This window comes from Marmota monax, unplaced genomic scaffold (assembly GCF_021218885.2).
Source record: "Marmota monax isolate L192 unplaced genomic scaffold, Marmota_monax_Labrador192_F-V1.1 WCK01_AAM20220418_F8-fsc00228, whole genome shotgun sequence".
NCBI classification, from domain to species: Eukaryota; Metazoa; Chordata; class Mammalia; order Rodentia; family Sciuridae; genus Marmota; species Marmota monax.
Genome location: NW_026695240.1, coordinates 3,218,863 through 3,235,569, shown reverse-complemented (window position 1 = coordinate 3,235,569; position 16,707 = coordinate 3,218,863). Strand labels below are relative to the sequence as shown.

General features: G+C 36.1%; 2 protein-coding genes, 1 non-coding gene and 1 pseudogene across 11 annotated transcripts in view; 3 read left to right on the top strand and 1 right to left on the bottom strand.

Annotated features, from left to right (window-relative positions):
* The window catches only part of Zfp82 (ZFP82 zinc finger protein), a 35,909-nt gene extending 19,300 nt beyond the window's left edge, over positions 1–16,609 (top strand). For 5 of the 9 annotated variants that reach the window (XM_046440142.2, XM_046440139.2, XM_046440140.2 and 2 more), the window contains 2 exons: positions 892–987; positions 7,593–16,609. In XM_046440142.2, the coding sequence (XP_046296098.1) occupies positions 892–987; positions 7,593–8,962 (1,466 nt within the window). In that variant the 3' untranslated portion in view covers positions 8,963–16,609. The remainder of the gene's footprint in view (positions 1–891; positions 988–7,592) is intronic. The other 4 variants (XM_046440145.2, XM_046440144.2, XM_058577581.1 and 1 more) reach the window with 2 other exon arrangements.
* Positions 4,880–7,553, top strand: LOC124089851 (UPF0729 protein C18orf32 homolog; annotated as a pseudogene).
* Zfp14 (ZFP14 zinc finger protein) overlaps positions 8,173–16,707 on the top strand; it is a 44,872-nt gene continuing 36,337 nt past the window's right edge. Inside the window, exon 1 of the mRNA XM_058577582.1 lies at positions 8,173–8,195. The gene's annotated coding sequence lies outside the window, so the exon portion shown is untranslated. The remainder of the gene's footprint in view (positions 8,196–16,707) is intronic.
* Trnav-cac (transfer RNA valine (anticodon CAC)) lies at positions 13,819–13,891 on the bottom strand. The gene has a single exon. It is a non-coding gene; the product is annotated as a tRNA-Val (tRNA).

Here is a 16,707-nt window from a genome sequence, read left to right as displayed (position 1 = left end):
AGGAGGTGGTATTAACACTAATTTATTTTATTTAAATATTTATTTTTGTTGTAGTTGGACACAATACCTTTATTTACTCACTTATTTTATGTGGTGCTGAGGATTGAACCCAGGGCCTCCCATGCACTAGGCGAGCCACAACTCCAGCCCCAATAACACTAATTTATAATAAGGAAAAAGAAATGTAGAAGTAACATGCCCAGGGTCACACAGCTGGGAGGTGAAAGAGGCAGGATTTGAACCGTGTGATCTATGATCTCAGCCATTGATTTCCTCTGAAGAAGAAGATGTATATGAATACAGATTTTTAAAAGATCTTTTCCCTCCCTCTGTAATCTCTATTAATTGTGTAACCTTAATGTGAATTTTTTTGTTTTGATACCGGGGGGTGAACTCAGGGGCACTTGACTACTGAGCCAGATCCTCAGCCCTATTTGTGTAATTTATTAGAGACAGGATCTCACTGAGTTGCTTAATGCCTCGCTAAATTGCTGAGGCTGTCTTTGAACTTATGATCCTCCTGTCTCAGCCTCCTGAGCCACTGGTATTACAGGTATGCAACACTGCGTCTGGATTAATGTGATTTTTAAAAAAAAAAATTTTGTAGTTGTAGATGGATAGAAGCCTTTATTTTATTTGTATATGGTGCTAAGGATCGAACCCAGTGCTTCACACATGCTAGGCAGCTGTTCTGCCACTGAGCTACAGCCTCAGCTTGTGAATCAGGCTCTTGTGCATGCAAGGGAAGCACACTACCAACTAACCTATATTCCCAGTCCCCCACCAATTACCATTTTAACCTGTAGTTTATTACACATTTAACCAGGATAAACCAAAGTAATTTTGAACTTACGTTTTATTTCCATATCACTTTGTTTCCTTTCTTCTAAGCAGGGTGCTTCATTTCTAAACCAGATGTGATTTCCTTATTGGAACAAGGAAAAGATCCCTGGAAAATTATGAAGAAAGGAAAAAGACAATATTCAGGTAAGTGAGGACCAGTTACTGTGGGAAGGCAACCCTCTGGATGAGAAGGAGGCACACCCTTTTGTGATGTTGTTTAAAGCCCTCTTTAAATGTCTAATGCCCAAGGAAAAATGCCTGAGACCTGGGGAGAAAATTAAGGTTAAAGCTGGGGATACTAAAAGAACTACTTCTTTATCCACTTACCACTCTTTTTCTGTTCTTTCAGTTTTTCTTGTGTCCTCATTACTGACAGCCATTCTATATATATATATATATATATATATATATATTTAGAGAGAGATATATATATAGAGAGAGAAAATTTTTTAATATTTATTTTTTAGTTTTCGGCGGACACAACATCTTTGTATGTGGTGCTGAGGATCGAACCCGGGCCGCACGCATGCCAGGCGAGCGCGCTACCACTTGAGCCACATCCCCAGCCCCAGCCATTCTATATTTTGATTCTGTTTCTTTCTTCTTTTACATTAATGGATGGGTAGGTGGATAGATAGATAACCTCTGGGCTGGGCACTATTATAGGTGCTGTCAATACTGTGGTAAACAAAACCAATAAAGTCCTTGTCCCTGTGGAGTTTACCTGGTAATAAGAGAAACCTAGTTACTGTAATTAAATAGAAATATAATGTCAGCATAAGCCACTTGAATCAAATGTATGAAATATGATATGTCAAGAGCTTTGTAATGTTTTGAACAACTAATAAAAAAAAAAAGAGAGGAAAAAAAGAAATGTCAGCTATAAAGAGAGTGCTATGAAGAAAAGTAAGCAGAGTAAGAGGATAGAGAATGATATGGGATGAAAGGCTATTTTATTTAATTTTTTTTTCTAGTTGTAGATGGACAGAATGCCTTTATTTTATTTGTTAATTTTTATGTGGTACTGAGGATCGAACCTGGTTCCTCACACATGTTAGGCAAGCGCTTTACTGTGCTTCAGCCCCAGCCCCATGAAAGGCTATTTTAGTTATGATGAAGAAAACTTTTTTTCAACTTTTCTCATTAATTTGTGAAAATATATATGCTTGCTGTTATAATATTATGTTTTATCAGCAACTAAAGTTTCATGTGAATTACACTAGAAGATAGACCCCAAATTACAGAATATCATTCCTATTTTCTTTAATTTATCTACCTTCAAGTTAAGAAGAAACTTAAATGTAGTAGACTATAGGGACAATAATCCCTTGGTTTAGCTTCTACTTCTGACCTATTTTCATCTCTCATTATACCTTTTGTTAAAAAAGATTCCTTAAAATTTTGTGTAGAGATACATATTATGTATTTTGTTCTTTGTATATTCAGGTCTGACTGAGAAGAATCATTTTAGGCTAATAGCTCTAGTTTTGTAATAATAAGATAATTTTAGTGCCTACATTATTTCCTTTCTACCAAAAAAAAAGGTACCCTGCCCCCCCATCCTAACCTATTTTCTTATTCAAATTCAGGTAGTAAAATGACATTTACAAGTATTAACATTCAAAGAAAATGAAATGCAGAGATTCCAAATGAATAAGTTATCAGTTTAGTCAGAAAGCATTTAGCCCAAATAATAATTGTCTCACAGTTAGACATCTTAAATGAGTACATTCTTTTTTCTTTCCTTCCCCTTTCCTTTTCTATTCTACTTTTAAGTAAGTTTTATTGAAGTATTGCATGCATATGGAAAATTGGACAAACGAGAGAAGTTTTTTTTTAATATTTATTTTTTAGGTGTAGATGGACACAACACAATACCTTTATTTTTATGTGGTGCTGGGGATCAAATCCGGCCCTTGCCCGTGCTAGGCGAGTGCTCTACTGCTGAGCCACAATCCCAGCCCCGAGAGAAGATTTTTTTGAGGAGCTGATATTTGAGGAAAGACATAAAGTAAGGGTTTAAACCATAAAATTTTCTGAGAGAAGATTATTCTGAGCAGATGGAAATGGTCTGGGTAAGAAGTCAGCCTTTTGTGTTTGAGGAATGACATGAAGGCCATTATGGTCAGAGAAGGAGAAGGAACAAGAGATATGAAGTCTGTGTTAGGAAAAGATCAGATAATGTAATCAGAAAAATCAGAAGCCATTGTTTGTATTATAAAATGATCCCTCTGATTGAGTGCAAAAGCCTGAGGGATCAGTATAGAGCCAGTTTCAGTTGTTCAGACTAGACATAATGATTGTTTGGATAAGACTGACAATGATAAGAAGTACTAAGAAGCTGTTAGAAACCAGGTGCGGTGGTGCATGCCTATAATCCCAGCAGCTTGGGAGGCTGAGGCAGTAGGATCCTGAGTTCAAAGCCAGCCTCAGCAAAAGCGAGGTGCTAAGCAACTCAGTGAGACATTATCTCTAAATAAAAAATACAAAATAGGGCTGGGGATGTAGCTCAGTTGAGTGCCCTAAGTTCAATCTTTGGTGTACTCACCCCACCAAGAAAAAGAAAACTGTTGGAGTCATAGCATGTAGAAGGTACTGCCAGGGCTGCAGTTGTAGTTCAGTGGTAAAGCACTTCCCTAGCACACATGAGGCACCAAGTTTGATCCTCAGCACCACATAAAAATAAATAAAATAAAGGTATTGTGTCCATCTATAGCGTATATATATATATATGCGCTGAATATGCTATTGAGTTGGGCATGTGGGTGCATGTCTGAATCCCAGCTACATGGGAATCTGAGACAGGAAGATTGCAAGATTGAGGCTAACTGGGGTAATTTAGCAAGACTCTGTCAAAATAAAAAATAAAAAGAGCTGGGAATATAGTTCAGTGATGGAGTATTTTAGATTCAATCTTTAGAACCATGAAAAAGCCAGGTGTGGTGGCCATGCCTGTAGTCCAAGCAGCTCTGGAGACTGAGGCAGGAGGATCTCAAGTTCAAAGCCAGCTTCAGCAATGGTGAGACGCTTAGCAACTCAGTGAGACCATGTCTCTAAATAAAATACAAAAAAGGGCTGGGGATGTGCCTCATTGGTTAGGCGCCCCTGGGTTCAATCTCCCATACCACCCCCCCAAAAAAAAGAACCCTGAAAAAACCATAAAGAATATGTTACTGAGATTACAAGTGGAGTAAGTGGTAAAGAGTGGAGAGAAAGGGCCGGACAGGATGGCACACAACCTGTAATCCCAGCGACTCGGGATGCTGAAGCAGGGAGATCATGAGTTCAAAGCCAGCTTCATCAATTTAGTGAGGCCCTAAGCAACTGAGCAAGACCCTGTCTCAAAATAAAATATAAAAAAGGGGACTGGGGGGGCTGGGGTTGTGGCTCAGTGGTAGAGTGCTCACTTAGCATACATGAGGCATTGGGTTCCATCCTCAGCACCACATAAAATAAAGATATTGTGTCCATCTATAATTTAAAAATAAATATTTAAAAAAAGGGGACTGGGGATGTGGTTCAGTGGTTAAGTACCCCTGACTCAATCCCCAGTATCAAAAAGTGGAGAGGGAGGATGAGGTATTTGCTTAAAAAAAGCTGGTTGAACAGAAGCACAATTTATCTAAGAGGGGAAGATAAGGAAAAGCAGCTTGAAAGGTTGACATTGACAGTTTCTGATTTTGTATATTTTAACTTTTTCAGTTTGAGATGTTGAATAGGCCATTGAAAATGTCCATCTGGAGCCAGGAAAGATTACAGCTGGATATATGTTTGAGCATCTTTACTTTTATGATTAGAATTAAATCCATGGATCTGGATGTGATCACTTAGGAAGGCATGCAGATAGAAGAAAGGATATAAAAAGAATCCTAAGAACTGATTCATGGGAGAACTTAGACCTTTGAAGGCAGAGACAACAGAGGAGACAGAGAAGGAATATCCACTCACTGAGAGAAAATAAATAAAAACAGTAGTAAATGTTTCAAGTTGGAGGGAGTAGAGTGAGAACTGAGAAATGATCTCAGGTTCTAGTAAGATGGAGAATACTGATGACATTGTAAATATTTATTTCAGGATGAAAACCTGATTGGGGTGAGTTGATGAGAGAGATATAGGGGAGGCAGTTAGGAGAATGTATGTAAGATGACTCTTTGAGTTTGTGGCCCCAGCTGCCAGGCTCTGGTTCTGGGCATCTGCCCTGTGTCCTCAAGCTGACACAGAATCCTTTGTCATCCTGTTTGGAGGTGCTTATTGGCTGGGCGACAGCTTGTCCTCCTCCCTCCCTCCCAAATGTGGACTTTGCCTTGGCCACTTCATCCTCTTGGTTTAGGAGCTTGAGCCAGGGACAGTGGTGTGCATTCCTTGTATTGTCATTCCTATTCTTCTCTGGAGCTATACGTATATCCTATGATTTCCCCTTTTGTTAGTTGCATATGGCCTAGAAAAGCTGTACAAGAATCCAATGATTAAAAAAGAAAGGCAAAGTTGACTGTAAGGATACTGACAGAAATGGATTACCAACAAAAGACCAACAGGAATCGGTGATAAAAAGAAAGACTAATGCAATTTTCTCAAAGAATCTCAATTGTTTTTAAAATGGACCTGAAGCACCTTCTTTGTGTAATTGTCTCTAAAACTAGAATTTTGTCTAGAGAGTTTATTTATCTGATACTTACTGGGAAATACATTGTACTTATACTTAAAATGTACTTAGTTATGGAGGTGGAGTTGTGGCTCAGTGATAGAATGCTTGCCTGGCACATGTGAGGCACTGGGTTCGAGTCTTAGCACCACATAAAATAATAAATAAAGGTATTGTGTCCGTCCACAACTAAAAAAAAATTTTGTAAATGTACTTAGTTAAAGGCTAAAGTTGTGGTGCTAAGAAATATGTTGATAGTTAACATTGAGGATATGGATTATAAGCAGTGTATTTGATGATATATTAGAGCATATTTGTGTGCTCATGCGAATGATTCCATAGAGGAAATTAATGCAATGGAGAGAGGCATGATTGTGGTAACAATGTCCTTAGGCTGGGGTAGAGGGGAAGAAGGCAATATAATTATGTTTATAGGTAAATTGGTCATAATATAGTTGTGCATATGGGTAAGTTACATTTTTTATTTCTTGCCTAAGAATTTCATAAGAACTGCAATAAGGTATAAATATGATTTCCTGTCTCAAAAAATCACTAATATGGGGCCGAGACTGTGGCTCAGCAATAAGCACTTGCCTAGCACATGCGAAGCCCTGGGTTTGATCCTCAGCACCAGAGGAAAAATAAATAAAATAAAGGTATTGTGCCCAACTACAAGTAAAAAATAAATATTTTTTAAAAATCACAATATGTTTCCAGAAAATATTGAAATAGTCTTGCCTATGAGAGAAAGGAAGAGACCTGAGTAAGAGGAGGAAAGAAGGAAACCAGTTGAATATTTGTGAAATGAATGAGTAATAAACTTAAGGGGAAATTGAGTAAATAAAATTCTTCAGTAACTTTGCCATAATGTAGAGACAAAAAATAACACATAGCCATGTGAAGGAATAAATAAATGGGTAGTACAGAGAATACTGCATAGATATGGACATATGCAGCCACCTTCTTCCATTTATTTATTTAGCTGAGCAAGCTTGAATGAATGAAGAGAGAATTTAATCATTACAGGAAAGTATAAGAGACTAGGGGCAGACAGATCTATTCAGAATAACTATATAACTATGGGAATTAAATGAGTAAAATTATATGTTATGGATTCATTACTTAATAGAGAGTAAATTAGGATTGTCTCTGCTCTTGAGGAGATTTATGGGTAAAAATAAGCAAAATAGGACTGGGGCTAAAGGCCACTGGTAAAGCAATTGCCCATCATGTAGAAGACAAAATTTAGTGAGTATATGTGTTAAAAAGTAGGATATGTTATAAAGGCAAGAAATAAAGAATGACAGCATAGATTTAGGTACTAAGTAGGGTAGATCTCAAAGGAAGTGACTTTTAATCTAAGAGCTTAGGATGAGAAGGAGCCAGCCATGCAAAGAGCTCCATCAGGAAATTTGTGGGAGATGGAGCAGACTGTGCAAATTCCTGAGAGATGAAAGGAAGTTGGGAGATGTCGTAATATCCAAAAGGAGGCCTTTCCAGGTAGCAATAAAGGGAACAGAGGTTTAAGATATATGTAGGTAAATGGCCTTGTTAACCAAATGAGCTTGATTTTAATTTTAAGAATAAAGAGACATTTTTGAAAAGAAAAAATTAAGTATGGATTCCTAATGTTTCATCTCTTTCAAAATCATTGTGTGGAGAATAGTAAATATTCCTCTGGGAATATAGAATCTGATGCACATGGTTTGGGTGATATTTAAGCCTTAGTATTTGTAATAAGCTCCCCAGGAATTCTGATTCACACCTCAACTTGAAAATCACTGGCTTAAATGCTTAACCATTAGTCTTCCTGTCTTATATGAACTCTCATTTTCCTGGTGTTCCTTTTTGCCTTTTTTTGCTTTTTTTCCCCCATATTATTTAGAGTTTGAGTATTACTTTCATTGTCTTGTTTCCACTGTCGAAACTTTACTTCTTTTTTTTTAATACTTTTTTTTTAAGTTGTAGTTAGACACAATGCCTTTATTTTTATTTATTTTTATATAGTGCTGAGGATCGAACCTAGTGCCTCACCCTTGCTAGGTGAGCACTCTACCCAGCCACAGTCCCAGCCCCAAAATTTTACTTCTTTTATTTTTTCTTTTAGATTTGGAGACCAGGTGTGAGACCAAGAAGTTATCTTCAGAAAATGACATTTATGAAATAAATTTATCCCAGTGGAAGCTAATGGAAAGAATTAAAAACCATGGCTTTAAGGGCCTCATTTTAAAAAATGATTGGGAATCCAAAAGAAAATTTGAAGGACAAGAGGGACCTCAAGAGGGATACTTCAGTCAAGTGAAACTCACATCTGAAAAAGTATCCTCTTATCAAAAGCGCACATCTGTGACTCCACGTCAGAGAATTCAATTAGTGGACAAACCCTATGAATGTAAGGAATGTGGGAAGGCTTTTAAAGTACGCCAGCAACTTACTTTTCATCACAGAATTCATACTGGTGAAAAACCCTATGAATGTAAGGAATGTGGGATGACCTTCAGACAAACTGCACACCTTACTCGACATCAGAGACTTCATTCTGGAGAAAAACTTTATGAATGCAAGGATTGTGGGGAAGCTTTCATGTGTGGCCCAGATCTTCGAGTACATCAGAAAATTCATATTGGTGAGAAGCCCTATGAATGTAAAGAATGTGGGAAAGCCTTCAGAGTTCGAGGACAACTTACTCTCCATCAGAGGATTCATACTGGTGAGAAACCCTATGTATGTAAAGAATGTGGGAAGGCCTTTAGACAGTATGCACACCTTACTCGACATCAAAAGCTTAATATTGCTGACAGACTGTATGAATGTAAAGAATGTGGGAAGGACTTTTTGTGTGGCTCTGGACTTAGAGTACATCACAAACTTCATACTGGTGAGAAACCCTATGAATGTAAGGAATGTGGGAAGGCTTTTAGAGTAAGACAGCAACTAACACTCCATCAGAGAATTCATACTGGTGAGAAACCCTATGAGTGTAAGGAATGTGGAAAAACCTTTAGTCGTGGTTATCATCTTATTCTCCATCACAGAATTCATACTGGTGAAAAACCTTACGAATGTAAGGAATGCTGGAAGGCCTTTAGTCGTTACTCACAACTTATTTCACATCAGAGTATTCATATTGGTGTTAAACCCTATGATTGTAAGGAATGTGGAAAAGCCTTTAGACTACTTTCACAACTTACACAACATCAGAGTATTCATATTGGTGAGAAACCCTATAAATGTAAGGAATGTGGGAAAGCCTTTAGATTGCGCCAAAAACTTACTCTACATCAAAGCATTCACACTGGTGAAAAACCCTTTGAGTGTAAGGAATGTAGGAAGGCCTTTAGACTCAATTCATCTCTTATCCAACATTTGAGAATTCATTCTGGTGAGAAACCCTATGAATGTAAAGAATGTAAGAAGGCCTTTAGACAACATTCACACCTTACCCATCATCTGAAAATTCATAATGTAAAAGTGTAAGAAAATCTTATCAGTCCTATGTTGTAGAACATTCTATGAATGTAATAATCTCTTTTGCTTCCTACATGTAGCTGACTTGGCGTAAGGGGTTTTATACCATTAAAAGGCTATGTTGATATGTTCTACCATCATTTCAGCACATTTGTTGTAACTGATCCTATTAATATAACAATGTGGGAAAGATACTTATCTCTATCCCATCACTTTTTTCTTTTGGTTATATTGAAGAAGACACAACTGCTCTGTGCGGTAATTTCTTCTTTGTAAAATGATGGTATAAAACTGTAGCAAAAATGGCTGCAAATTCTTGACATTGTTCCCATTAACAGATGGAGTCCATATTTCCTCCCTTGAATATGGGCAGAATCTGTGACTGCTTTGTCCAGTAGAACATAGTAGAAGTACTTCTGTGCCAGTTTCTGGGCCCATGCTTTACTGGTAAGGTTACTTCATCTCTTAAAACACTTTCTCAAGCTCTGAACTGTCATGTAACAAAGTCTAGCAAATGGAGAAGCCCTGAGATTATATATACAGGGAGAGATATCTGATGAATCCAGTCTTCCAGACATGCCCTTTAAGACACCAGATATTTGATTGAAAGAGTTTTTGATCCTCTAGACCAGCTGATCACCACTGAGTAACCTCAGCTGACACCATGTGGAATAGAAGACTCAACCAGTTAAGTCCCTGCCCAACTCCTGATGCACACAATCATAAAAGAATTTAAAAATTGGTTGTTGTTTTAAGCCACTATATTTTGTTTTATTTATTTTATTCTTAATATTAATCTTTTGAGAATTCTTTTGAAAGACTATGCTTAGTGGTTAAGCACTCTTAGGTTCAATCCCTGGTACAAAAAAAAAAAAAAAGACTATAGAAGTAATGAATATAAATATGCCTTCTACCAACATTTATCCCTTATTCTTGTTAAAATACTGAAAGTGAGAAATTATTTTCCAGTTTATAATAAAACAGGTATTCTACAATCTACATTCTCAAGTCCTAGTTAATATTTAATTAAACGCTAACAAAAGATTACATAAAAGAAAGCTATTTGTAAATTTAAACTTACCTGTATTATAACTCCTGCATTTTTTGCCCCCTTGGAGATGAGTTTTTTGCCATGTTCCCCAGGCTGGTGTCCAAACCGCTGAACTCAAGTGATCCCCAGTCTCCCAAGTACTGATTTACAGTTGTGTGCCACCACGCCTGCCTACATTGTTTGTTTAGTCACTCCTTTGTAACTTTAAAAAAAAATGCTGGATTATTCTACATAGGCTAGTTCGACTCCCTTCATATTGGCTTCTGTGTCCTTTTTTTTTTTTTTTTTTTTTTTTTAGACCACTGTAGCCTTTGATTGCTTTTTTTGCTAACCAAATGCATTGATCAACTATGGAGCACACTAGTGCATTATTGATAAATAAAGGGAAAGACTGGAACATTTAAATCTTTCCTTGCCTTTATGAACTGCATTTCAAAACAACCAAAAGTTGTGAAGGATAGATTATTAATAGAAAATTCTAGCTGGTAAAGATCAAAAGGAGTGATAGAATTTGAAAATTATGCTTATTTATAAAATAATGGGTCTTGGTGGAGATATCCATGGATACAAGACCATGGGTGAAGGATTGATATAAAGCTTATGATTGGTGGTGCTGAATGGCAGCACCCACTAATCTACATTAACATTTCTAAATTAGATCAGCCAGGCTATGCCCTTCTATATGTGATACAATCAATATACAAAGTATCTCCTGTGAAATATTCCCCCCCCCTTCCCCGCTAAAAATTTGCTTCAGAATTACAACTTAGTCTCTGAATCTAATTACCCCTTTACAGGAAACATGGAGAACTAAGGAACACTAAGGAACAGATTAGTGACACAAAGAAGCAAATAATGAAATCCACAATTTGAAAAGTTTCCTGAATTAATGGTTTAATTTCTTAACCAAAATACATATCAAGAACAAAAAGAACCATAATCCTATGTCAAGAATAATAGACATATCAAGTACAGTGTATGGAACATATTGGTATCCTTGTGTTTTAACATTTTGATGTACTTGGGATTTATTTTAATTACGCATGGTGATAGACATAAAAATGATTGTCTTGAAGAAAGTTTATTCTCAGATCCCTAAAAATAGGTATTCTACTATCTATCAGGAGGCATGGCTTGCATGTAGGGCCATATGGGGAAGCACCCAAAGACTTGGGTAAAAGCAGAAATAGAGAGGATAATGCATACCCCAAGGCCTTTATTAGTGATTTGTTGTTTATTGTTTTATTTGGGGGGAAGGAATGGGTAAGGCAGGCTAGACACTTGAGTACTTTTAGGGTGGATAGTTTGAATAATTTTGGCAGATTCTGTGCTACAGAGGTGATTCCTAGTTGTGAGGTGATTCCTAGTACCTGGCCCTAGGGTAATTTAGGGCTGGGGAGTTTTGATGCGGTGTGTGAGTTTGATAAAGCATGGTTGGGAATATGGGCTCTGGATTGTTTGGTTTGTATATCAAAGATCTACTCACAGGGGAACTATTGCTATCTATGCATTAGCTAGTCTTGGGAGGAATCTTCAAAATCAAGGCCTGAACTGCCAGAGCATTAAGGGTACAGAAAATGCAGTCAGTCCAACCTTGATTTGGACAAATTAGTGACAATGTTTTTATATATTGTGTAAATATAACCATGGATTATGTATTAAATGATACTAAGCAATTGTTCATTATGTTAGGCATTATGTTGGCATTATGGGTGTGTGTATAAGTATGTGCTAGAGATCTATACTGAAGTATTGAAGGGTAAAATTATATCATGCCCTATGATTTGCTTTAAAATGTAGTCATGCATCACATAATGATTTTTCAGTCAACAGGGCCACAGGGCTGGGGCTGTAGCTCAGTGGCAGAGCACTTGCCTTGCATGTGTGAGGCACTTGGTTCGATCCTTAGCACCACATGAAAACAAACAAATAAAATAAAGGCGTTCTGTCCATCTACCCAAAAAAAAAAAAAAAAAAAAGTTGACCATATGTTCAACATTGATCCCATAAGATATTATCACCTATTATCTTAATGTCATTAATGTAATGTCATTAATGACATTAATGTCATGATATTAATGTAATGTCATTACCCATCTTAGGTGTCAAAGTAGACTCTGTGATGTTTGCATAACAATGAAATCACCTAAAGATGCATTCCTTAGAAAGTATCCCTGTAAGTAACTGAAAATATGTGGGAGGAATAGATGAAACAAGATTGGCAAAATGTTGCTGTGTTGTATCTTGATAATAGACACACAGGGTTCATTGTGCTATTTTTACTATCTTTACGTATATATGAAAATTTCCATAATAAAAATTTTAAGGTAGAGAATCAAATCTGAAGTGTTAAAATATTTAGAGATGAATAATAATGTGTTGCCTACAAATGAAAATTTGTGGGAAATCACCAAAGCTCTACTAACAGAAAACCCCAAACAATGCATTTAGAAAACCTGGATTGAGGAACCAGTGTTTGTCTTGTTCACCATGCTTTTCCCAATACCTATAATGACTGTCACGTAACAGGCAGTTGATATGTAATGGAAAAAAATTAGCATTAACTTAAGCTAGAAGATTAAAATAAGAAGAAAAAAAACACTAAGGTGTTTGTTACCGTGCATATCTGGAATGTTCCCCAAAGGCTCATGTGTTGAAGACTTGATCCCTAGCTGGTGGCAGTATTGGGAGATGGCAGAAACTTTAGGAGGTGGGGCTCAATTGGAGGAAGGAGGTGACTGGTGGCATGTCCTTGAAGGGTAAATATTGTCCTGGCCTCTCTCTCTGTTCTTCACTGCTGCCATGAGGTAAGAAGCTTTGCTTCACTAATGTTCCCTTCACTACAGGCTCAGAAACAATGGAGCTACCCAGCTGAAACCATGAACCACACTAAGTCTTTCCTCCTTTAAGTTGATTTCCTCAGGTATGTCGTCACAGTGATGAAAAGCTAATGGATACAATAAGTAGTAGGAAGTAATTTATATGATAAAAGAAATAAATGGAACAGTTAATAAAGTAGTAGACTCTAACCAAGGGTGTTCTCTTTGCAGAGATCATTAATACAGAATTGGCAGTTATTGAGGGGGGGAAGATGAATCAGTTACAGCTTTATGTATGAGAAAGGTGAAATAGCTAAATATATCAAGGAGATTTTAAAAATTTAAGTTATATGTTAATACATACATATAGTTGCATATGTATAAACAAACAGAGAATGAGTTATCCTAAGAAACCTAAATTATCAAAATTGGCTCAAGATATTACAGATACCCTGAACAGATCTATAGACAAAGGAAAAAATGAAATGTGGTTATGATCTTATTTTTTAAAAAGAAAGAATTAATAGTTTTTCAGGTAATAAAATATTTTAAAGAACTAATAATCTCTAATAAAATTCTAGATTATTCTATAATGCAAATATCCTAATAATAAAAATAGATGAGAGGGCTGGGGTTGTAGCTCATTGGTAGAGCACTCACTCACCTAGCACATGTGAGGCCCTGGGTTCGATCCTCAACATCACATAAAATAAAGGTATTGTATCCAATTACAATAAAAATAAGTATTTATCAACAACAAAAAAAGATGAGAATACCATCTCAAAAGAAAAATCTGGACCTATTTTACTTAAGATACATGCACACATTAGTAAAGTATCAGTAAATTGAATGCAATATCTATTAAAATAATTATAAAATATAAAATAATCTTGCCAGAAATACATAGGGCTCTGACCTCTTGTGATTTAATTATGTATTTAGATTTTTTTAGGGTTTTTTTTTGTGTGTGTGTGTGTGTATGTGTGCATGCAAGAGAGAGATGCTGGGGATTGAACCCAGGGCCTTGTGCATGTGAAGCAAGCACTCTACCAACTGAGCTATATCCCCAGACCCTAGATTTTTTTTATTTCTAACTTGAACAATTTAACAATGTTGGACAAAAGACATGACCCAGCTCCATTTTTTTTTTCAGTTGTAGGCAACAGATATAATCCCTTTATTTATTTATTTTTAATGTGTTGCTGAGGATTGAACCCAGTGCCTTACACATGCTAGGCGAACACTCTACCAAATAAGTTACAACCCCAACCCTCCAATGATTTTTTACATTATTTTCCTAACTATTTTCATTTATCTGAATTTCATCAACTTTGCTCACACTTGTAATTCCAGCAAGGAGACCTCCTCGCAAGTTCAAGACCAGCCTCAGCAATTTATACACATGAAAACATAGAAATTCAACATGAAAATTTATTGCCTCTGGCCTAGTCTGCTTTGTGCTGCTATAAGAGAATACTGCGGACTGTAATTTGCAATGAATAGGAATTTATTGGCTAATGGTACTGGAGGTTGAAAAGGCCAAGATTTGAGGGGCTGGCATCTAATGAGAGCCTTTGTATTCTGTCATCCCATGGTGGAAGGAAAAATTGAGGATAAGAGAGAGCAAGAGGGGTAAGCTTTCCCTTTTATAATAAGAAACCCACTTCTATAACAAACCCATTCTCATGATAATCCTCTCATGAAGGTAGAGGCCTCAGTGGCAAAACATTTGCCTAGCTATGCAAAGCTCTGGGTTCAATCCCCAGTACTGGGGGTGGGGAGAGAAAGAAGAGGAACCCATTTCTGCAATAAATAACCCACTTCCAAAATGATGACATTAATCCATTCATAAAGACAGAGGCCTTATGACATATTCATCTTTTCCAGGTCCCACCTCTTATGAGTGTCCCACTAGGGATAAAATTTTCCAACACATGAACTTTGGGGTGCACATTCAACCTATAGCACCTTCTACAAATTAAAATGAATATTGTCACAACTGTTTATTTTCAACCAAATCTCTGATGCCACTAAAGATATACCTTAAGATTTGTACTTCCCAAGTCTATTTTGCTCTGATTGGGCAGTTGTCGCTAATCAATCATTCATCATCTGGAATAATACATCTTTACCACTCAGGATTTCAAATTGTTTGTATTCATAAAGAGTAAAATTAACACAAAAAATAATATCTTAAGTAAAATTACTGATATAAGAGTAAAATTAGTTTTTGCTTATAGATGGATGTTTGATAACAATTTGTAACAATCTGTAACAATTTCATGTTAACAGAGGTTTCTTGGAGTCAGCACATTTACTGAAATTTTCTGAAAATATAGTACTTAATAGTATTTGAAGAAAATGTTTTTGTTAAAACAAGCATAGGAGCTCTGCATGCCATATTTTTTGGGGTAGGAATCACATTAAGTGCCTATAAAAATATTCACAGACTGTTTCATTTTATCTAAACCAAAAACATCTCAGACTTCATATAGAATTTGTATTCCCCTTACCTATTCCAGATGTTCTTGGGCAGATGTTGCCATTATCAGAAGTACTTCAAGGATTGAAATGTCTCCATTATGGCAGATCTATGGTTGTATGGCAAAGAAAGCAACTAACATGCTATGTACCCAGCTGCTTGCATTTTTAAAACTTAAAATGGTGCTTTTTTAGGGGATTAAAGGCATGACTCAATGGTAGATCCCTTGCTCAACATGCATGTGGCCCTGAGGTTTGATATCCAGCACTCCACAGTCTATACAAGGTGCTTTTTCAATGGAATAGAAAACCCACAGGCCCTGTCTGTATTTAAACCTTTTATGGATAAATATTTTTATTATATACAATTTTTCACTGTGAAAAATGCCTTACTGAATATCTCTGTGTTTCTTGCTATACATGAGAGTTTTTCTAAGGTGCTTATCAAAAAGCGAGATTACTCTCTCACAATTTATGTTCACTTTCACCCTTGTCGGATATTGCTACAGAAGTAGAGTAGCATTATGGTAAATTTATAATGCCTTTAACTAGTGAAGCAATTCCTTATATCCATGTCTGGTATGAGTTTTAATATTTTCTTGGTTAATAATGAGTTAAGCATCTGTAAACATCTGTTTCATGACTAAACAACTTGCTAATTCACATCTTGCCCATTTAAAAAAAATTTATGTAAGATTTGTGATATTCTTATCCAGATAGTAATCCTTTATGTGTTATAAGTGATGGATTTAACTGTCTTCCAGGTTGTGGCTTATATCTGTATTTATGGTGATTTTGTCAAGTTAAAATTTAAATATGAATGCAATAATAGTTTTCATTATCACAAAAGATTTTCAAAGGCCTAATCTTTTTAATTTTATGTTTTACTAGACTCTTAGTTTTCTAAACAGTTTTGTTAACTGCAAATAGATATAATTTTGGTTTTTCCTGAATATGTATAGTAATTATTTTATTAATCTTATAATAGAACCTTCAGAAAAGGTTTAGTGGGATTATTGATGATAGCAGGATCTAATTATTTCTCCAAATTTAATGGAAATCAGTGTAATATTTACTCTAGATTTAAATAGACTGTTTGTCTCAGTTGTTTCTTGAAGACCCTACTTATCTTTTGTTATTAGAAATGCCAATGGAATATTGTCAGATGCCATTTTGGCACAATAATGTTTTTCTCCTTGAATTTGTTAATGTGATCTGTGGTCATTAAGGCAGTATGGTATTACTTAAGAATGAAAAAATAGAACAATGGATCAAAATAAAGAACCCTAAAAAAGGCCCAACATATATATGTGTGGTCATCTGATTTATAATAAAAGTTCCTCTGCAATGTAGTTGGGAAATTGTGGTCTTTTCAATAAGGAGCATTGGGTCAGTCACATATC